The sequence below is a fragment of the Salmo salar genome, chromosome 17 (assembly GCF_965601325.2).
Source record: "Salmo salar chromosome 17, fSalSal1, whole genome shotgun sequence".
NCBI lineage: Eukaryota > Metazoa > Chordata > Actinopteri > Salmoniformes > Salmonidae > Salmo > Salmo salar.
The window spans coordinates 13,407,200-13,429,643 of record NC_138307.1 but is presented as its reverse complement, the minus strand read 5'-3'; the positions used below and the strand labels follow the sequence as shown (position 1 = coordinate 13,429,643).

The 22,444-nt window shown below is 44.1% G+C and overlaps 2 protein-coding genes across 12 annotated transcripts in view; both read left to right on the top strand.

Moving 5' to 3' along the window:
• Window positions 1-4,803: 4,803 nt before the first annotated feature.
• LOC106575327 (LON peptidase N-terminal domain and RING finger protein 2) lies at window positions 4,804-12,694 on the top strand. The gene is made up of 9 exons (XM_082963469.1): window positions 4,804-5,789; window positions 7,100-7,218; window positions 7,322-7,914; window positions 8,084-8,201; window positions 8,300-8,414; window positions 8,549-8,670; window positions 8,820-8,978; window positions 9,538-9,850; window positions 10,120-12,694. Exons 3-9 carry the CDS (start codon window positions 7,590-7,592, stop codon window positions 10,315-10,317), a joined length of 1,350 nt encoding a protein of 449 aa, XP_082819595.1. The 5' UTR covers window positions 4,804-5,789; window positions 7,100-7,218; window positions 7,322-7,589; the 3' UTR covers window positions 10,318-12,694.
• Window positions 12,695-13,281: 587 nt separating this feature from the next.
• The window catches only part of LOC106575325 (mitogen-activated protein kinase kinase kinase kinase 4), a 50,966-nt gene continuing 41,803 nt past the window's right edge, over window positions 13,282-22,444 (top strand). For 10 of the 11 annotated variants that reach the window (XM_014151803.3, XM_045698925.2, XM_082963468.1 and 7 more), the window contains exons 1-2: window positions 13,282-13,792; window positions 14,154-14,219. In XM_014151803.3, the coding sequence (XP_014007278.2) occupies window positions 13,736-13,792; window positions 14,154-14,219 (123 nt within the window). In that variant the 5' untranslated portion in view covers window positions 13,282-13,735. The remainder of the gene's footprint in view (window positions 13,793-14,153; window positions 14,220-22,444) is intronic. The other variant, XM_082963467.1, reaches the window with a different exon arrangement.

The window sequence follows — 22,444 nt, the reverse complement described above, 5'->3', positions numbered from 1 at the left end:
AACGTGGCGTTGGTGGATAGAGCGAGACATGATGTCCCAGATGGGCTCAATTGGATTCAGGTCTGGGGAACGGGCGGGCCAGTCCATAGCATCAATGCCTTCCTCTTGCAGGAACTGCTGACACACTCCAGCCACATGAGGTCTAGCATTGTCTTGCATTAGGAGGAAGCCAGGGCCAACCGCACCAGCATATGGTCTCACAAGGGGTCTGAGGATCTCATCTCGGTACCTAATGGCAGTTAGGCTACCTCTGGCGAGCACATGGAGGGCTGTGCGGCCCCCCCCAAAGAAATGCCACCCCACACCATGACTGACCCACCGCCAAACCGGTCATGCTGGAGGATGTTGCAGGCAGCAGAACGTTCTCCACGGCGTCTCCAGACTGTCACGTCTGTCACATGTGCTCAGTGTGAACCTGCTTTCATCTGTGAAGAGCACAGGGCGCCAGTGGCGAATTTGCCAATCTTGGTGTTCTCTGGCAAATGCCAAACGTCCTGCACGGTGTTGGGCTGTAAGCACAACCCCCACCTGTGGACGTCGGGCCCTCATACCACCCTCATGGAGTCTGTTTCTGACCGTTTGAGCAGACACATACACTTTTGTGGCCTGCTGGAGGTCATTTTGCAGGGCTCTGGCAGTGCTCCTCCTGCTCCTCCTTGCACAAAGGCGGAGGTAGCGGTCCTGCTGCTGGGTTGTTGCCCTCCTACGGCCTCCTCCATGTCTCCTGATGTACTGGCCTGTCTCCTGGTAGCGCCTCCATGCTCTGGACACTACGCTGATAGACACAGCAAACCTTCTTGCCGCAGCTCGCATTGATGTGCCATCCTGGATGAGCTGCACTACCTGAGCCACTTGTGTGGGTTGTAGACTCCGTCTCATGCTACCACTAGAGTGAAAGCACCGCCAGCATTCAAAAGTGACCAAAACATCAGCCAGGAAGCATAGGAACTGTGAAGTGGTCTGTGGTTACCACCTGCAGAACCACTCCTTTATTGGGGGTGTCTTGCTAATTGCCTATAATTTCCACCTGTTGTCTATTCCATTTGCACAACAGTATGTACAATTTATTGTCAATCAGTGTTGCTTCCTAAGTGGACAGGTTGATTTCACAGAAGTGTGATTGACTTGGAGTTACATTGTGTTGTTTAAGTGTTCCCTTTATTTTTTTGAGCAGTATATATCGTGTGACGATAGACGTTTTTCTATCGTTTCATATTATGCTTCATCGTCGCAAATCACACTCTTTACGGTAATATTGCCTCGGAGGGCAGATTGCCTTGTAAAAATTTGCAGACGAGTTGGTAAACCACCACTACCGTCTGTATTATTGGCCAACGTGCAATCATTGGAAAACAAACTGGACGATCTACGATTAAGGCTATCCTACCAACGTGACATTAAAAACTGTAATATCTTATGTTTCACCGAGACGTGGCTGAACGACGACAGATAATATAGACCTGGCTGGCTTCACCGTGCATCGGCCGGACAGAGCAGCTACTTCTTGTAAGACGAGGGCCGGGGGTGTGTGTCTATTTGTCAATAACTGCTGGTGTGCGTTGTCTAATATTAAAAAGTCTCAAAGTATTGCTTGCCTGAGGTAGAATACCTCATGATAAGCTGTAGACCACACAATCTACTGTCTATATTATTCTTAGCCATCTATTTACCACCACAAACTGATGCTGGCACTAAGATTGCACTCAACGAGCTGTATAAGGCCATAAGTCAACAAGAAAATGCTCATCCAGTAGCGGCACTCCTAGTGGCTGGGGATTATAATGCAGGCAAATTAAATCAGTTTTACCTAATTTCTACCAGCATGTCATATGTGCAACTAGAGGGGGGAAAAGGAGCTTTCAAGGAGCAGGACAGGATTATAAGAAATCCCGCTATGCCATCAGACGAACCATCAAACAGGCAAAGCGTCACTATAGGACTAAGATTGAATCCTACAACACTGGCTCTGATGCTCGTCGGATGTGGCAGGGCTTGAAAAATATTACGGAATACATAGGGAAACCCAGCCGCGAGCTGCCCAGTGACGTGAGCCTACCAGACAAGTGAAATTCCTTTTATGCTTGCTTCGAGGCAAGCAACACTGAAGCATGCATGAGAGCACCAGCTGTTCCGGATGACTGTGTGACCAAGCTCTCTATAGCCGATGTGAGCAAGACCTTTAAACAGGTCAACATTCACAAAGCCGCGGGGTCAGACGGATTACCAAGAGATGTACTCAAAGCATGCTCAGACCAACTGGCAAGTGTCTTCACTGACATTTTCAAACTCTCCCTGACCGAGTCTGTAATACCTACATGTTTCAAACAGACCACCATAATCCCTGTGCCCAAGAAAGCGAAGGTAACCTGCCTAAATGGTTACCGCCCCGTAGCACTCACGTTGGTTAGCCATGAAGTGCTTTGAAAGGCTGATCATGGCTCACATAGACACCATCATGCCGGAAACCCTAGACCCACTCCAATTCGCATACCGCCCCAACAGATCCACAGATAACGCAATCTCAATCACACTCCACACTGCCCTTTCTCACCTGGACAAAAGGAACACCTATGTGAGAATGCTGTTCATTGACTACAGCTCAGCGTTCAACACCATAGTGCCCCCAAAGCTCATCACTAAGCTAAGGACCCTGGGACTAAACACCTCCCTCTACAACTGGATCCTGGACTTCCTGACGGGCCGACCCCAGGTGGTAAGGTTAGGTAACAACATCTGCCACGCTGATCCTTAGTCCCCTTCTGTACTCCCTGTTCACCCAAGCATGACTCCAACACCATTAAGTTTGCTGACGACACAACAGTGGTAGGCCTGATCACCGACAACGATGAGATGGCCTATAGGGAGGAGGTCAGAGACAACAACCTCTCCCTCAATGTGATCAAGACAAAGGAGCTGATCCTGGACTACAGGAAAAGGACGGCCTAACATGCCACCATTAAGATCGACAGGGCTGAAGTGAACGGGTAGAGAGTTTAAAGTTCCTTGGTGTCCACATCACCAACAAACTATCATGGTCCAAGCACACCAAGACAGTTGTGAAAAGGGGAACAACAACACCTTTCCCCCTCAGGAGACTGAAAAGATTTGGCATGGGTCCAGAGATCCTCAAAGTTCTACAGCTGCACCATCGAGAGCATCCTGACCAGTTACATCACCGCCTGGTATGGCAACTGCTCGGCATCTGACCGTAAGACGCCACAGAGGGTAGTGTCTACGGCCCAGTACCTCACTGGGGCCAAGCTTCCTGCCATCCAGGACCTACAGTACCAGTCAAAAGTATGGACACACCTACTAATTCCAGGGTTTTTCTTTATTTGTACTTTTTCCTACATTGTAGAATAGTAGATGTGTTGTGGCAAGGTAGGTGTGGTATACAGAAGATAGTCCTATTTGGTAAAAGACCAAGTCCATATTATGGCAAGAACAGCTCAAATAATCAAAGAGAAACGACAGTCCATCATTCATTTAAGACATGAAGGTCAGTCAATCCGGAAAATGTCAAGAACTCCTCAACACCATCGGATGATTATTATTATTTATTTTTTAAACATTTTATTTAACTAGAATCCCTGAACATATTCCAGTCTGTGCTAGCAAAACAGTCCTGTAGCGTAGCAGCCGCGTCATTTACATTTTTTATTTAACCTTTATTTAACTAGGCAAGTCATCTGTCCACTTCCGTATTGCGCGAGTCCTTTTCCAGCAATGCAGAGTTAACATAAAGATAAAAACATACCTATATATAGAAATAGTGACACAAGGAATAAATACACAGTGAATAACAATAACGAGTAAAAGTAACATGGCTATATACAGGGAGTACCAGTACCGAGTCGATGTGTAGGGGTGCGAGGTAATTGAGGTAGCTATGTATATATAGGTAGGGGTAGATAATAGACAGTAGCAGCTGCGTATGTGGAGTGTGAATGGGTGTGTGGCGTCAGTATGCAGGTGTGCGCGTGCTGTGTGTGTGTGTTGGGATGTCAGTGTACGTACGTTTTGTAGACACTGGTGTTCTAACAGATTTCCCTTTAACTAGCCGGCTACTAGCAGGTTACTCAACCCCGCACCTTGTACATAGACATGGACTCACTGGTCACTTGAATAATGTTGACATACTGTTTTACTCGTTTCATAACTATATACTGTGTTCTACTTTATTTTAGTCAATGCCACTCCGACATTGCTCGCCCTAATATCTATATATATTTTTTAATTCCGTTCTTTTACTTTTAGATTTGTGTGAATTGTTGGATACTGCTGCACTGTTGGAGCTGGGAACACAAGTATTTCGCTGCACCCGCAATAACATATGCTAAATATGTGCATGTGACCAATAACATTTGATTTGAGTTTAGCTTTGACAAACGCAGTAACTCTCATTAGCTTATCAATAACAAAATGCATTTTTTCATGAATAATGACGTCTGATAAATAAATAACCATTATGTTTAGTCTATAATCTTTCAGTGACCCACTATTTATTGTGTATGTTAAAAAAATACAATAAAAAAAAAAATGCTTACATAATTTTTAAAAATCATCTTGATCAAGGCTTTGTTAGCTACTTTGGACAAATATAGACCATTTGCATTATACGCCTCGGCTCTTTATCTTAGTTATAAGTATCCATGTCATAATCTTCAAGAAACGGACCTTTTCCATTCATCATTAATGTTCACTTACACAACCTCCTGTCCGTTACAAAACGAACCATATAACACACGAAAAAAAAACACAACACACCAATGGGAGCGCTCCCTTGAAGTCACATGCCATTACCAAACGCAGCGCATTCACCTAGGTCACAGTAAAATTAGGTTGACGGTTTGTGCGTGTTTATTTATTATGCGTTGATTAATTTGAAGCTCAATATGCATTTAGAATTTCTCTCCAATCGCGTGTATCCTAATTCGGGAGGTTATACAAACTTTCAGTGTAGCAGGTTACATAAAAAAAGCAACCAGTGATTGGACGAAGTCAATTCTCGGTCTGTTTTTATCGACCAATTCATTCATTAATTTTATTTAAAAAAAATTCACACATAGATGTTATAGACTTCACTGATATGGATGTTCGTTTGGAAAACCACTTGGATTATTTTATCCACGACAATACTGCTGCTGCGGTGTTGAGTCCAGAAATGCTGTCAGTTGCACGGGAAGCCTTCGGTGCTGGGGACTTCAACCTCCTTGCTGACATCTATAGCTCCCAGCTGGCGGATCTCCGACACCCGGACCGGAGCCTCTGCCTCCTGAAAGCGGACGCTCTCAGCCGGGCAGGGCGGATAGCGGACGCTCTGGATTCATACTGCACCGCCGCCAACTTGGACAGGTTACGACCAAACGAACTAGGGTCTCTCGTGGACTGTATTGCGCACACTCTGCGCGTAAAAGAATGCCTAAAAGAATGCACAGACTCCGATGGGGTTTCCGAGGATGAGCATTCGTTGGACCTGTTCTCATGTCGGCTTTGCAAGTGCTTGTTAATCGAGCCAACAACTTTGGAATGCGGCCATACATTCTGTAAACCATGCATTGAGGATGACGGTATCAAAGAATGTGAATTATGTCGTTACAAACTGAACGAAACAAGTAGAGAATTAAAACCAATCTGTTTTAAAGTGAATATAATACTCAGTGGCCTGTTGGGTAAATGGTTTTGCGCAGAGAGTGAAGCAAGAAGATGCTGGCTTGAAGGGGATAGAATGCGGAACGAACGCGGCTTTATCAACGCTCTTGAAAAATACAACAACGCTCTTGAAAAAGGTAGAGTAAAGGGGAAATCCGCAGTTGAGACAAAGCGTATTCAGCGACACTTTTAGTAAAACGCTGAGGGATGGGGCTGGAGAAATGTAACCACTCCAATTCATAGAACTAACATTGCAGTTAAACAAGCTAACATTTTGGGTTCTGATAGATAACTGTTGAACAAAGGTCATGAGCCATTTTAAGTTATATTCTAAGAATCAATGGGTACATAACATACATTTTAAGTCCAAAAATTAATGTAGCGAGTGAAGACTGTCCCTTTAACATTGCATCATCATTCTATTCTCATGCTCTTTCTGTGCACATTGAAATAAAAGCCTGTAAGCCACTTCTGTGAAGTGCATAGGGTCATGGCCATGTTATTGACATCACTGATTGAAGGGGAACAGCCCCAGTCTGCAGGGATAATCCTATCGCTGCCACCAGTGTAGCGATTGGGTGAGGGGAAACGGTGGTTATGGGATAAGTGCATTACCACATGCGCCATGTTCATAACACAAACTATACCAGATAGAGGTTGGAATATATCCGCATCATCGCACCATGATGACAAGTTCAGCTAAGGCATGAGTTGTGTAAGTAAAGCCATGCACTTTTGTCATAATAGCACAGCCAGAAGAATCATGATTTGGGCTGACCTGGTTTGTAGAGAAATGCCTGTGGAGTTTGAGGGAACTCTAGTCTAGGGATCAGAGGAGGCAGAAGGTAGCTTCTACTTTATTATTTCATGCATCGGTAGCTGTGGTAGGCTTTCCAAATAAGTCAGGCATTGCATAGACAGGTGCTTTGTGGTGTTAGACACAGACATTTTTTGTCTTGACCCACACGCAACATTTAATGACAGGGCGTCGAAGTGACACTCCTCTAATCTCTACCCATCAGGCCTCAGCGCGCACGGTAATAGGATAGAGGTATGCAATGTTCTGAGGACCGAAAGAGGGCAGGAATAGTGGAACTGCTTCAACTCATAACCTAGCCCAGAATTAGTTAGATATGACCTGGATCTTATGAAATAATATTCTGCCCTACATACAGCTTATCATCATTTGCGTAATTGTTTATAGGTTAAATATAAACACATTAACCTTTTAAGGGGGTTGTAAAAGGGTTATGAATACAGGTAAAGCTGTCAAGTAATGACATATCAATGACAAACTAATAATTTGCTGTCTTCAAACCCATACAGCCTGGTTTTATACTGGTTTTAAGGTACTGAACACGAGAAATGGAGAGTGCTGGAGATATGTGAATAACTTAAGCTGAATCTGACTCTTAACTAATGTTTGTATCATGTTCTTTCCTCACAGCCCCTTCTATGTGTAGGCTGCTGGGCCGACGGGCAGAGCTACACATGGAGATGAGCAACTTCAGACAGGCCGTACAGGATGGAGAAGCTATGTGTCGACTAACGCCCCTCTCTCCCAAGGTAAGGGAACACGCAACTGTTTCCTTACATTAACACATTTACCCAAATGTTTTTGTGTAAGTTAACCTGAAGATACTGTGGTACTTGGGTGTTGTGTTCTCAGGCTCACTACGTGAAGGCCCTGGCTCTGAACAAAGCCGGCTATAATGAAGAGGCCCTGCAAGAATACTTCTACTGTCTGGCTTTGAAGCCAGACTGGACGTCAGTCAAGCTGGAAACGCAGAAGTTAAGCTACTCCGCTGTGTTTCTATACCGTTGAAGTTGTATTAAATTGAATTAGATAGTTCACCGAACCAGTTACGCAACTACTTGTGTGCCCGATTAACTCCGATAACTGCCAGTCACTGTCTTACGTCTCTTTCCCCCTGTAGATGCTGAGTGAGATGTTCTCCATGTTTACTACAGACGGTCTCTCCACGTCATCACTCCGCCACCACCAAACAGGCCCCGCCTCCCACCTCAAACCGGCCTCCCTTCTCCTCGGCTCCCTCCATTCTACCCCTCGTAGATGGAGCCAAACCCCTATTGGCCGTAGAGACAGTTTGTCTGACACTGGCGCAGAGACCAAGTCCTCATGTGAGGACTCCAAGACCCTGGCTTCTGTCGTGGCTGCCTTACCTCTCCCCCCTGGGCTAAAGAGGAAGTTCTCAGACGAGCCCCAAGGCTCTGCACCCCCCAACAAGCTGCCCAGAAAAGGTACCCAACCCCTCCCATTCCAATTAGCAATTATTTATTGTTGCCAAAAAGTAGATTTTTAAAGTAATACTAGTGAACAAAAATCTTGCAAAGTATCTTAGTGTTGTGTGAATGCAACCATTATAAACATATAGAAACCTCAGCAATAATGTAAATGTCTTTGTTTAAGTCTTGTGTTCAGATGAGTCAAGCTCATCCCAGATGCCTGCTGCTTGTTGCAGTGAGAGGAGAGAGGTGCCCTCTCAGCTCCTGGATAGCGCTGACATGGACTGCTCTGTTTGTATGAGGTAAGTCAAACACACACACTCACCCTGTCTGTAGGTCCAGTTTTCCATACGTAGTTATTAAAACCTGCCCCCCCCCCCCCCCCATGTGTTTTCTCCAGGCTGTTCTACGAGCCAGTCACCACCCCCTGTGGACACACATTCTGCATGAAGTGTCTTGAGCGCTGTCTGGACCACAACCCCAACTGCCCCCTGTGTAAAGAGAACATTACAGAGGTAAATAGTCACCACACAGACCTGGCTTCACTACTATTGGAAATGAATACCAATTACTGAAAGACAACATGAGGTAAAAATGAGTTATGACCCAAATTCCCCTTGTTATCTAATTGAACCTGTTGTAATTGCAGTACCTGGCCACAAGAGGGTACCATAAGACCCTGCTGATGGAGGAGGTGCTGCAGCGCTACCTGTCTGAGGAGCTGGCTGAGAGGAGCAAGGTGCACCAGGAAGAAATGGCAGAGCTGTCAAAGTGAGTCAGGCCTCATTACATTTCAGCCCCTAACCCCTTCTCAAAAGAAAAATGCCTGACAATGTTTTAGAATCCATCATTATGATACAATATTATTTGGGCAGAATATCATATTTAGTGGTTTAACCCACGTTTTATTCTCTCTGAAGCTTGACCCAGGAAGTGCCCATCTTCATCTGCACCATGGCATTTCCCACAATCCCCTGCCCCCTGCAAGTCTTCGAGCCGTGTTATAGGCTGATGATCCGACGCACTATGGAGACGGGAACCAAGCAGTTTGGAATGTGCATTGCTGACGACATCAAAGGGTGAGTGGAGGTTTTACACCTGTGCCCACACAGCCATCAAAACACTTTGACACTAGTTTAACCAAAAGGGTAGCAAACCTGTGTTTGCGACTCAATTCAAGACCATGTTAGCCCACTGAACTAAAGCCTACTCTAGACACTTTATCTGAGTGCTAACAGGTTTCTGGTATAGTTACTCATCCACACAGGTGTAGCTCTGTGAACTACCTCCACTACACTAGCCTATCCCTCACACTTTCACTCCAACAGATTCACGTGAGCAAATGGCTAATACAGATGTAGGATCTTAATTTGATCACTCTTTTGTTGCAGAGAATTTCCCTGCACAGTGGGAAATGCAAACTTGTGTATTTTGAGTTTTAAAAAGGCTTCTAAAGTTTGTAAATTCAACTTGATTTGCCCTAACAAAAAACTTTATCAACCCCTACAAAAGTGTCCATGAATTATAATCCACATAATAATTCCCATTTCCAGTTGCTGCAGAATTATTTTTCTGCTGTAGCAAACTGGCTCAAAATTAGATCCTACATTTGTATACCCTGCGTTTCCCTGGCCACAGCTTCGCAGACTACGGCTGCATGTTGGAGGTGAAAGACGTGAAGTTCCAACCAGACGGGCGCTCGGTGGTCGACACGGTCGGAGTGTCCCGCTTCAGAGTGCTGAGCCACGGCCACCGTGACGGCTACAACACAGCCAAGATAGAGCACCTGGAGGACCAGAAGGTGGATGGAGAGGAGCTGGTGGAGCTGCAGAAGCTGCATGACTGTGTGTACGAGCAGGCCAGGACCTGGTTCACCTCCCTCAAAGACAACATGAAGAACCAGATTGTCAGCCACTTTGGACAACTGCCCGAAAAAGACTGTGACCTACAGGTAAGAAACAGTCAGCAGATGCGTACAGTAGAACTAGGGTTCCGAGTTCTTCCTGGTTTCGTTGCCTGGTCAGGAGAAACTTGGACCCTATAGATCCACCCAGCTAAATCTAAATCCCCGTATCTGTTCATCTAAGAATTCACCTTCATAAAATCTGATTAAACTAATAAACAGTGGCATCTTGGCAGTAGACACTGTTGGTTGTAATATGGAATAATTCTCTGTCCTGTCTTCTCTAACCCTACCACACTCTGCCTCTGTGTTCTCAGGGGAGTGCCAGTGGTCCTGCATGGTGTTGGTGGCTGCTGGCTGTACTGCCCCTGGAGAAGAGAGCCCAGCTAAGCATCCTGGCCATGACCACTCTCCGAGAGCGCCTCAGCACCACCCGCCGGGTGCTCAGCCTTGTCACACGCAAACACCCGCCACCACGGCGACCATCTTCATCATCAGCAGCATCATCACTGTAGTGGCCCCCCTGGAGGTGATCAGTTTAGAATCATCTGGGCCCAGTTAGATTTTGACAATCTGGATTTCGCCTATCGGCTAGGATAAAATGCATATGAATAGAACAGGAGTCCCCGTTGAAGTCAGTTATTTTTCTGTTCTATTAATTATATTTCTATGCATTTTAATCCTATCCGATAGACGAAATCCAGATAGATCATTTTTGGAAAACTGGGCCCTGGAGAAGAAGGGAGAAACTCAATTTTCCTCAGCTCTAGCCTCAGATAGTTTCAACAGTGGGGATGATTTACCAGTGTTGTTCATGATCTCAGGAATGGTTTCTACTTGAGTCTTACAAAAAGGATCGATGGACTAGCCCCACCCAGCCAAAACACATAAATGGGTGTCAGGTTTGCGCACATATCTTTGGGTCAATTCCATTAAGTCATGTTTATGTGTGGTACATTAGGTTTATCTTGTTTTATTGTTGACCTGTGTACAAATGAGGCCTTCAATTATTTTTGCAATATGTTTTTTTCTACCATTCGTCATGTGAAGCCAATTTTCATGTACAGAAATGTAGCATTTTTCTATGGGACATAATTAATAGAATGCACACCATCCCTTACTGGAACAACATGTTCTAGTGTATATTGGTAATCTACTGTAAGTCGCTCTGGATAAGAGCGTCTGCTAAATGACTAAAATGTAAATGTAAATGTAATCGTGGCAGGAGGGAGCGCTTGATGCGAGCAAGAGAAAAATAGCAGCACAACAGACATTGTAGTAGCACCAAAGATCCACAGGGTGGCAGTAAATGTGTGAGCTAAGAGGATCGATGCAGACAATCCTACATTTGAACAGATGTTCTTTTGCGGTGGACAGATCCTCTGTCATAAAAACAATGGACAGTAGGACAGCACCCCTGTCATTCAACAGCCTAGTTTGAGTTTAGTTAAATGATTCAAAGCTCAATTTAAATATAGTACGCCTAACTCATGTCTTTAAGTGGCTTCATAGCTAGTCAACCATCTTGATTAATTAACCAATGATTTTTCAACTCGCTCAATTCCCCAGATGCACATCGGAACTAATGTTTTCAGCCTCTCCATGTTGTTTTCCCAGCAACACTGCTGTGTTCTCCTGGTCTAGCCAGACTGCTCACAGGAGCTGAAGTTGGTTTTAAAAACGGTGTCTTTGTCCCGGGTTGAAGTCCCTTAAGGGAATGTTTATCTTTGGCTGCTGTACAGCAGGGCTGTCAAACTCATTCCACGGAGGGCCGAGTGTCTAAGGGTTTTTGTTTTTTCCTTTCAATTAAGACCTAGACAACCAGGTGAGGGGAGTTCTTTACTAATTAGTGACCTTAAATCATCAGTCAAGTACAAGGGTGGAGCGAAAAGCTGCAGACACTCAGCACTCTGTGGAAGGAGTTTGACGTGCTGTACAGTAATAATGAGGCCAAGTGGTGTTTCTTTCCACTGTGCTGTTTTGAGGCATGCAGGCACTCACCTTCATAGTTATCTACATGAGTCTATTCCAAAATCACACAGTGGGTCTCTCTCCCCCCACAAACAGAGGTTGTCAAGAGGCCTGGGCAAAGGCACAAAATATGCCATTTTGCAAATTGTAAGGACGGGTGTACTCTGTGTGGGCACCACATTAAAAGCGTCTGTGACTTAACGTATCTCTCACTCACACAGTCAGATCTAGGAGATGCAGTCAGGTGAGTAATTTGGGTTACTATGAAGTCAGAACCGGAAATGACACATATTTGTAGACAATGAGTCACCTCCGTGCTCTGTCATCACCTGATCTGGATTCTCCCCCAATTGATTCATTAGCCAAACCCTCTTGATAAACACACGCCTTCATTCTCCCAGACCAGTGGAGGCTGCTGAGTGGAGGACAGCTCATAATAATGGCTGGAAGGGCACCAATGGAATGGCTTCAAACCATGTGTTTGATGTATTTGATACCGTTCCACTGTTTCCGTTCTAGCCATTACCACGAGCCCGTCCTCCCCAGTTAAGGTGCTGCCAACCTGTATCACAGACCCATTTGCAGAAATTGCTCACTACATTTTTTGGTTACAGGAATGTGAAAATTGCATTTTATTGCATTCAATTAATCGTAACTTATACCTTTTAAATGTATGATTTTGTTACTTGTGTGTTAATTGTCAATTTGAGTGTGTTGGCCACGCCTACTAATTGGCCAAACCTGATCTTAATTGGTTTGTGTCTTGAAAGGGGGTCTGTTTGAATAGTGTGAAAATAATGCTTCGCAGAGGTAGACATGCTATATTCTCTGCAGGAAAGATTTTTGTTGTTTTAATAACCCTTTAGCATGGTCTCTTGAACCATTTGTTTTATAGCCTAATAAATATTTATTGAATTCTGACTATTTTTATCTGTCCAGTTATTTTAACTCCTTGATGTGTATGGGGTAAGGCCAGCTCCTTCACAAGGAACATTGTTGCTTGCCATTTTGTATAGAACACACACAGATCACATGATCTATAGTAGGAAAGAACAGGTTCCATGTGTGACTTACCACGCTGATGTTATGAAGCACGGGGCAACCATATGAAGGTGTCTGAATATGAGGTTAACATCAGTGGGGCTTTGGCCAGATGCCCACTGACTGACACAGGATCAGCTGCATACATATCAGTAATGACGAAAAAGGGAAGTGAGCAAAGGAAGCAGGTAGGGGAAATATCACCCTGAAGTACTGCTTTAACATGAGTGGTCGAGACTCACCCAATACATTACACAGTCAGCCGTGTGTCCGCTGTGCATTTCCTAATAACTAAATATAGACATTTATTATGGGGGACAGCACATGGCGCTCAAACGAAAATGTATGAACGCCTCTCATTGAAGGTAACCTAATGCGGTAGTACATAACAAATAATGAAGTTTCAGTGCACACTCCGCTCAGGCTCGTTCCCTTGCCACACCCATGATCACGAATATTGACACCGATGGCTCAAGTGCGCATGTTCGTGACTCTGTGAGATAGAGGCCTGCCTCGCCTTTTCTCTCGCACCTATTCTTCACGGACATCCTTCGTTTCACATGGGAAAAGTTGTTATTATTATTTTTGAGGGGCCGTTGACTAGATGAGACAGAGAAGAAGAGAAATAGCTCGGTATCTCTATTTCTTGACTGAATAATCCCCCAGTCCCCGGTTATTGCATCAAGGCCCTGCCCCTCTGATTCCCGACCGGCTTCCTGTGTTTGTGCTGTTCTCACCAGCCAGGGAGCGAGCGAAGGGCCGAGCTGCCACCTCAACATGGACTAGCCTAGTGTCCTCGACAACAGTAGCGGACCACAAAGAGGAATACTCGAGGAGCTATTTTTCTACAAGGAGGCACTGCAAATGATACCACATCAAAGATTCCACAACGCGAAGGAAGGATCGGTTTATATTTAAAAGATGGCGAACGACTCTCCGGCTAAAAGTCTGGTCGAAATAGACCTGGCTTCATTGCGGGTGAGTGGTGGACAAGGGCAGTGTCTTTTATTTAAAGATTAGGCTACCCCCATATGTAATCTATTCCACTACAGTGAGTTAACGTTATATAAAACAAAGCAAACCGTTTTACCCAATAAAATATGGATACATTTTCGGGGTTACCATTGCTGGGAGGCTTATTTATTTATTATTCGGATCGAGAGAAAGCTGTCGTGCTGCCTGGCTTTCCTTTGTTCGAAATGCATTTGGCATGTTGTGGAGACCAGGGCGCAACAGCTGCTTTAATCTAGGTCCTATCTTTGCAACAATTATTCCAAATCATTTTCAAAAAAAATATTATGGTTGTGTAATTTTTTTAATATTTTTTTACTCGTTTCAGGATCCAGCAGGGATTTTTGAATTGGTGGAAGTGGTCGGAAATGGCACCTATGGACAAGTATACAAGGTTTGTTCCAATATATATATATATTATTTAATGAATCTGTGGCCTAATCTTCGACACTGATTTCTGACACTAGGTAGCTAACGTTACATTGACGCAGTTTTGGCATTGATCATTGAAATGATCCAGATGTCATGCCTGTGTGATGGATTAGATTCACGTCAAGATGTCTCATCAGGATGTTTCTGTCATTGCACCCCTATAATCCCTGGTTGGATTGGTAAAGATCATGATGTCCCTCTGTGTATTATTGCTTGTAAAAACATCTTTGGTGAAATATGGATGGTAGCTTGCACCACACCAATCCATGCACCACTCCATTCGCCCAAACTCCTCTGTTTCTCTTCTTCTACCCAGGCTAGGCCTGTACAATCAGTTGTTTCTAAATTGGGCGAAGAAAAAAAAATCTTATTTTCCATGAATATTCTAGATGGGTTTAGAAGTAAATGGCAACTGGGTTTGCAGACCAGTGTTGCTATGAGTGTTGTTAAAGTACAGCACATGTCCTACATCACATCCTGCTGTGGAGAGAAGGGAATAGACTACTGCTGCCTGCTGATCCAGACTAGGCCTCGCTTCATAGACCATTTGGTGAAGTAAAATATCATGTGTTACACAGCAGGCTTTCCCCCTCTCTCAACCATCTGTTTCTTGGTGTCATGTTTCTCTGTGAAAATGATCATGGTGACTGTTTAAAGTAATTGTTGAAATGGACCTTTTTGGAGAATTTAGTGGGTTCCTTCTCTCGGATTTTGAGGATGAGTCTGACCCACTATTGGTGACCTGCCTCTCTTCCCCGTACCCTCCTCTCCATTGGGAGGCCTGGCCTGTGTTTAACCCCTTCTTTCAAACAGTCAGGCTAGCAACACTGTAGCAGAGCAGCTTGAAAACAACTGGAAAGCTTGTTCAGCAGGGTGGTTCACAGGGGCTGCGGTGTCCCTCCCGCCTGTGTCTATTCTCTTACCTCTCAGGAACAGGGTAGTCTGGACTCCTGACTGAGGAGAATCAACAGTAGTAGTCTGGATGTTCAAACGTAAAAGCAGAACCGTTCATCTGATCCAACCCCGTGGAACAGAGGGCTTTAAAAACCAATGCTGTTTTCTTTTGGTCATGTGACCCCGTTGGTAATGGAAAACTTGCTAGCAAACGTCTTCCTTCCATGAACAGATGGCTTCATGGGCCTATGTGGAGAGAATGATTTACTTTTAGGCTTTTGTCACTCGCTTTCAATCGCTTTACTGCTCTTTCTAAATTTCACCAAATGATAGACTACAGAGTTGCTTGTAATTGGTGCATTAAAACGTTTACATCAAAGGCTCATATAGGCATTAAAACGTTTACATCAAATGCTCATATAGGCGTTATGCTATCTTTTGCCATTTATAGTCAGGCAGAGCATGAGCCATTACCACACTGCATGGAATAGAATGGATGTCCTGCAAGAGGGCCCCGGGCTGGCTGTGTATGTTACGGTTTAGTAATGCAAAATGGAGGACATCCTTGGTCTAATGATTCCAAGCAAAGCCAACTCGTCTGTGCTGATTTGAAAGATGGAGAACCAGGGGGTTGTAGTTTTTTCCTGACTCGTACGTCCTCATATGCTATTCTGCAGACAGTTAGGTCTACATGCTCTGGTTTGCTGTACATTTTCACAAGACAGTCCCGAAGCCATTGGATGTCAGAGGTTTACTGTATGCAAACCTCTAACCTACATAATTGTCATGCCAAATAAAGTCAGTTTGTTTCAATCAATTATTCCCCTTCCTCTAGTCAGACTGTACTGTAAACTGCATGTTATAAACTAGGTTAATATGTGGCACAGTTATGTACACTACATGACCAAAAGTATGTGGACACCTGCTCGTTGAACATCTCATTGCAAAGTCATGGGCATTAATATGGAGTTGGTCTCCCCGTTTGCTGCTATAACAGCCTCCACTCTTCTGGGAAGGCTTTCCACTAGATGTTGGAACATTGCTGCGGGGACTTGCAATCATTCACCAACAAGAACATTAGTGATGTCGGGCGCTGATGTTGGGCGATTAGGCCTGGCTTGCAGTCGGCGTTCCAATTCATCCCAAAGGTGTTTGATGGGGTTGAGGTCAGGGCTCTGGCAAGGCCAGTCAATTTCTTCCACACCGATCAACAAAACATTTCTGTATGGACATTGTCATGCTGAAACAGGGAAGGGCCTCCCCCAAACTGGTGCCACAAAGTTGGAAGCACAGAATTGTCTAGAATGCCATTGTATGCTGTAGTGTTAAGGTTTCCCTTCACTGGAACTAAAGGGCCTAACCGAACCATGAAAAAAAAAAACCAGACGGTTTTTCCTCTTCCACCAAACTTTACAGTTGGCGCTGCATTGGGGCAGGTAGTGTTCTCCTGGCATCCGCCAAACCCAGATTTGTCCGGACTGCCAGATGGTGAAGTGTGATTCATCACTCCAGAGAACGCGTTTCCACTGCTCCAGAGTCCAATGGAGGCAAGCTTTACACCACTCCAGCCAACGCTTGCCATTGCGCATGGTTATCTTAGGCTTGTGTGTGGCTGCTTGGCCATGGAAACCCATTTCATGATGCTCCTGATGAACAGTTCTTGTGCTGACGTTGCTTCCGGTGGCAGTTTGGAACTCGGTAGTGAGTGTTGCAACTGAGGGCCGACAGTTTTTACGCACTTCAGCACTAGGCGGTCCCGTTCTGACATTGTGTGGCCTACCACTTTGCGGCTAAGCCGTTGTTGCGTTTTGACATATCCACTTCACAATAACAGCATTTACAGTTGACCGAGGCAGCTCTAGCAGGACAGAAATTGTACGAACTAACTTGTTGGAAAGGTGGCATCCTATGACGGTGCCACGTTGAAAGTCACTGAGCTCTTCAGTAAGGTCATTCTACTGACAATGTTTGACTATGGAGATTACATGGCTGTGTGCTTGATTTTATACACCTGTCAGCAACTGGTGTGGCTGAAATGGCCGAATCCACTAATTTGAAGGGGTGTCCACATACTTTTGTGTGTGTATATGTACTTTCCCCCCCCTTACCTCATCAGCTGCCTGACACCAATGATAGGTCAGTGCAGTAACACGGTTAGGTTAACCTATCAGTTAGACGTGTGAGCGTGTGGTCTGAATGAGGGGAGCTAGCTGGAACTGGTGGAGGAAGAGCAGCTGTCCAAGGCCCCAGACAGAGCCTGCATGGCCAGGCAGCTTCATTACAAAGCTGGTTTTGTCTCCGTGTGTCTGGCTCTCTTTGGGAACCACCACCAGACTCACAGAAAGGATGTGTTTATTAGTCGGGTCTCAAATGCTGAATAATCAACTAGCTCTGTTCCGGAAATATAACTTTCTATCTCTTTCTGTGAGGCTTTTCTTCTTTGCGAAGCAGTTTTTCACCCATTCAAACCTCTCACAATAAGACAGTCAAGCACAGTCTATTTCTTCTATTCTGAAGGCCCAGGACAATTTCTTGCATTGAATTACAGTTTTGAAATGCATCCATTTTTTTTTTTGTCTACCTCATCTCTGTCCCCTTTCCTTCTGTTTGTTATTTTGGTTTTCAAACTGTTTGTTTTGTAGGTATGTTTCGCGACACTGTCTCGGACCCAGTCGCCCCAGCCTGTTTGATGCAGCTAGCCCAGATGACATACAGTACCTCCACTGAATGGGTGACCTTTTCATTTGGAGCTTTTGACAGAAGCGGGTTGCAGGCACTCAAAGAACTGAAATGCCGTATCACAGCCCCGTGCTGCACGATGTGGCTCTTCTGGATTCAAATGCCTGCAGCCAATTACAGCAGCAGAGGCAAGGTGTCAGTGATTGTTGTCTGGGTGTAGTGCCAGGTTTAGACCTTACTGTTAAGCTCAGCGGTAGCTCAGGTTTAGATTGACTTGGCCAACCAGCCGAGTGACCTCAGATAAGACTTGAAACTGCCAATATGTGGGTGTGACAATCAAGGGAAGATTACATAATTTTATATGCTCACAAGGGTTGCACATTTCGGTAATTATTGCTGCCGACTAACCCACCCTCATTAACCGGTCAACAAATGTTACATTTTTTCAAAACTGTAAAAGACGTGGCCAACAGAAACTAGCCTACTATGTATACAAGGAACGGACATTTTTCATTTAGAGCTTAATGGAAACATGCAACAATAGCAAGCCCATCGTCTCGCATTCAAAAGGCTATACCCTATTATTGAACATGCAATTCCTGTAATGAAGCAGCTATTAAATAAATCGTCATTTTCCATCTTTTGCCAAAATGTAAATAGCGGGAAACCAGTTATAAACAGCTCCCCTAATGCGAGCGGTTCCATGTGAGATGAACGTCTGTTAGGACTTTCTCACCAAATTGGTTTGGTGCGGTTTTTCCAAACTGGTTCGTTTACTCACTTAGTTTGGTTCGTTTGGACTGGTGTGAACTCTGTTGGTACTAAACAACGCACCGTGGTTCGCTCTAAAAGGGTGGTTTCGGTCTGTTTCAGTTAGTACGGTGGTGTGGTTCGCTGCAGGTGTGAGAACGCAGCCCGGACCAAACGCATAAAAAGAACCAGTCACGCGTTATTGGTTCTTTGACGTCATAACTTGACATCTCTGAAACATTGTGAGTAGCAGGTTGGGGGAGACGAGGTGCTATACCGGGGATCTAGGCTGAATGTAGACTATTCAGGTAGCACAGCGGCCATTACGTTGTTTTCTCCTGCATGTTGTTGGAATACCAAAGCGAAAGTAAGATGAAGATTTGGACACACAAGTGATGCATCACGATACTCATAAATTGATTTAACCTGAGCATATTTGTCCAATAAACGTATGACTTGCATGGAGAAGTGTTTTTTTTTTTTTGTGGAATTTTTGTTCATTTGGCAATGTGAAACCAACCGGACCAAATGGAACATATACAGATCCAAACTATAGCTTAAAACGGTGTGATAACTCCCTTTGAAATATGGGGAATCTAATAGCAACCACTAGGAAGGGTTTCTAATATATAACTACAATTGTGCCTTTGGCGTCTGGACAAAAAAAGTTGATATGAAGACCAATAGAACAGTAGCGAAATTATGGTTAATGGCATGAAGTCTTTCAACATTTTTATTTTTATTTTTTAATTAAAAAGTGCCTCCAATTTTGGTTGGATTTTCGGTAGGCTACTTTGAAGCAAGGTAAGACATGCCTCATTATTTGAAGTAAAACGTTTAGGTTTCAAGTAGAGGTCGTCCGACTATACCGATTAATCGGCCGTTTTTTTTTTTTATATATATATATTTGTAATAATGACAATTAAAACAATACTGAATGAACAATGAACCCTTTTATTTTAACTTAATATAATACATAAAATCAATTTTGTCTCCAATAAATAATGAAACATGTTCAATTTTGTTTAAATAATGCAAAAACAAAGTGTTGGAGAAGAACGTAAAAGTGCAATATGTGCCATGTAAAAAAGCTAACGTTTAAGTTCCTTGCTCAGAACATGAGAACATATGAAAGCTGGTGGTTCAATATTCACTATTCTTCAATATTCCCAGTTAAGAAGTTTTAGGTTGTAGTTAATGGAGTTATGACGCGTCGACTATTTCTCTCTATATCATTTGTATTTCATATACCTTTGCCTATTGGATGTTCTTATAGGCACTATACTATTGCCAGCCTAATCTCAGGAGTTGATAGGCTTGAAGTCATAGACAGCGCTGTGCTTCAAGCATTGCGAAGAGCTGCTGGAAAACGCAGGAAAGTGCTGTTTGAATGATTGCTTACGAGCGTGCCGCTGCCTACCACCGCTCAGACTGCTATATCAAATCATGGACTGAGATATAATATAAAAAACACACAGAAATACGAGCCTTAGGTCATTAATATGGTCAAATCTGGAAACTATCATTTCGAAAACAAAACGTTTATTCTTTCAGTGAAATATGCAACCATTCCGTATTTTATCTAACGGGTGGCATCCCTAAGTCTCTAAATATTGCTGTTACATTGCACAACCTTCAATGTCATAATTATGTCAAATTCTGGCAAATTAATTACGGTCTTTGTTAGGAAGAAACACCGTTCTCTACGATCCAGGCGGCTCAAACTGTTGCGTATACCCTGACTCTGCCTGCACTGAACGCAAGGGAAGTGACACAATTTCCCTAGTTAATGTTGCCTGCTAACATGCATTTATTTTAACTAAATATGCAGGCTTAAAAAAATATACTACTGTGTATTGATTTTAAGAAAGGCATTGTTTATGGTTAGGTACATTTGTGCAACGAATGTGCTTTTGTTAAATCGTCACCCGTTTTGGCGAAGTAGGCTGTGATTTGATGATAAATTAACAGGCACCGCATTGATTATATGTTATGTTAAGATTGATTGATTTGTTTTTTATAAGATAAGTTTAATGCTAGCTAGCAACTTACCTTGGTTCCTTTTGACACTGCACTTGTGTAACAGGTGGTCAGCTTGCCACTCAGTCTCCTCGTGGATTGCAATGTAATCGGCCACAATCGGCATCCAAAAAGGCCGATTACCAATTGTTTTGCAAACTTGAAATCGGCCTTAATTAATCGGCCATGCCGATTTAATCAGTCAACCTCTAGTTTCAAACAATTATACTGCCTGAAGCTCACGTTGCATGGTGGTTGGTGACGCATTGATAGCCTGCCTACCGTTGACTATTGCCTATGCACTCGAATGGTAAACGAGCTTGAATTACGAGTTGAGATTGAGAAATAAAAATAGCAGCTCATTTTTAATAGTGGCCATCTCAAAAACCAAAAATGGCGCGCGATTGCATTTTTAATAATTTGTTGCGCAATGACTGGGCTTCTAAAAGCACACGTTACAGTTCAAGACCAGCTTTTTGAGGTTCTCTCACGCTGTCTGACAGGTGATGGGCTATTCCGCTCCTCAAACTAGGCTTTGTATGTTGTGCGCATGTGATAAATAAGATGCATGACGTATAACGACAAGACACACTCACTAATTTAATTTCACTAAATTATGCAAATGAAACAATAGACGGATAAGCAAGACCAGTAAAATGTATTTTCAACAGCACTGAACCATTAACAGCCTTAATTCTCACCTTGCACTGCAATGAAAGCTATTAGATACTGGTACTCACTAACATTTTTACAAGAGGACCCTTCTCAAAATGGACAATGTCGTGCTGCTATAATGTTACACTAAACATTTCAAAATGGCTGATCCTTTAGTTGTGGATGCAATGGCTTAGGCTATTTCCCCCAATCACATTGTTGTATACCAAATCTTACTGCCAGCGCCCCCCTCCTTCTGGCTCTCAACATCTCTTAATGAATTGCTTATGATAAACCCTGGGACTAGTCCCAGTAAAAGCATTGAAGTAAGAGGGAGGCTAAGGACATGCTTGGTGGTAATGGCTTGCTGCAGCACTGCAATCTCCCTGAACGTCGTTGACGTAGTGTTTGTGGGAACTCGGTCGTCTTCTCATTACCCACAAAGTGACAGTGGTTCATCCTCCCCAGCCAACCCCATCTTCAGCATCCGGTGTCTTCATGGTGCTCCCCCAGCCACTGAACAATTGGCAATTGCCTCATTAAGGAGACGGTCGTCAGTGTCCATGCTGGTCTCAGATGTGCACAGCTTTGTATGGTTGATCCAGACTGTATCTAGTAGTCCTACGTCTCAATACAGTTAGTTGTTGGATTTGCAGTGTTTTCATATTACCACCATACATTTTATGAATCATTTTGCCTACTTCTACACAGGCATTGACCTCCTAGTCCCGCTGTGGTGGTAGGCTGAAAGCCTCTTCCTGCACTGACTGACTCCACAATGGGATTCTCAGATCAGTTTGATCTCTTCTTTGGCTCCAGACCAGCTGGCACTGAGAGATGGGATGGAGAGCCCTCTGGTGCGTCTGAGAAGAGAATGATAGCGATAAAACCAAAACCTGAAGAATTCATTAAGTTCTGCCTTTGCGTGGTATGTGGGGGAGGATTCCCTCTGCTGGGCTGTACAGAATGGCCATATATAGACCTAGTTAGCCAGCCACTCTGTCTGTCAGGCCTGCAGGGCTGTTGGTGCCCTGGCACTCTGATCCCTGGGACGTGCCAACCTCTTAAACATCATGCCTCTTTCTCTTCCCTCACCACCCACTGGCTTCTACTCTGCAGTCCATGTCAGGCCACTCTACAGGGATGCTGGGAGAATATACCCACAGTCCCGTGGTGCTGGCAGCTCCTGTG

Coding starts and splice junctions, on each gene's coding strand:
- LOC106575327 (XM_082963469.1), top strand. CDS start 7,590: ATGCTGAGTGAGATGTTCTCCATGTTTACTACAGACGGTCTCTCCACG. Junction 8,415..8,548: donor GTAAAGAGAACATTACAGAG/GTAAATAGTCAC, acceptor TTGTAATTGCAG/TACCTGGCCACAAGAGGGTA. Junction 8,671..8,819: donor GAAATGGCAGAGCTGTCAAA/GTGAGTCAGGCC, acceptor TTCTCTCTGAAG/CTTGACCCAGGAAGTGCCCA.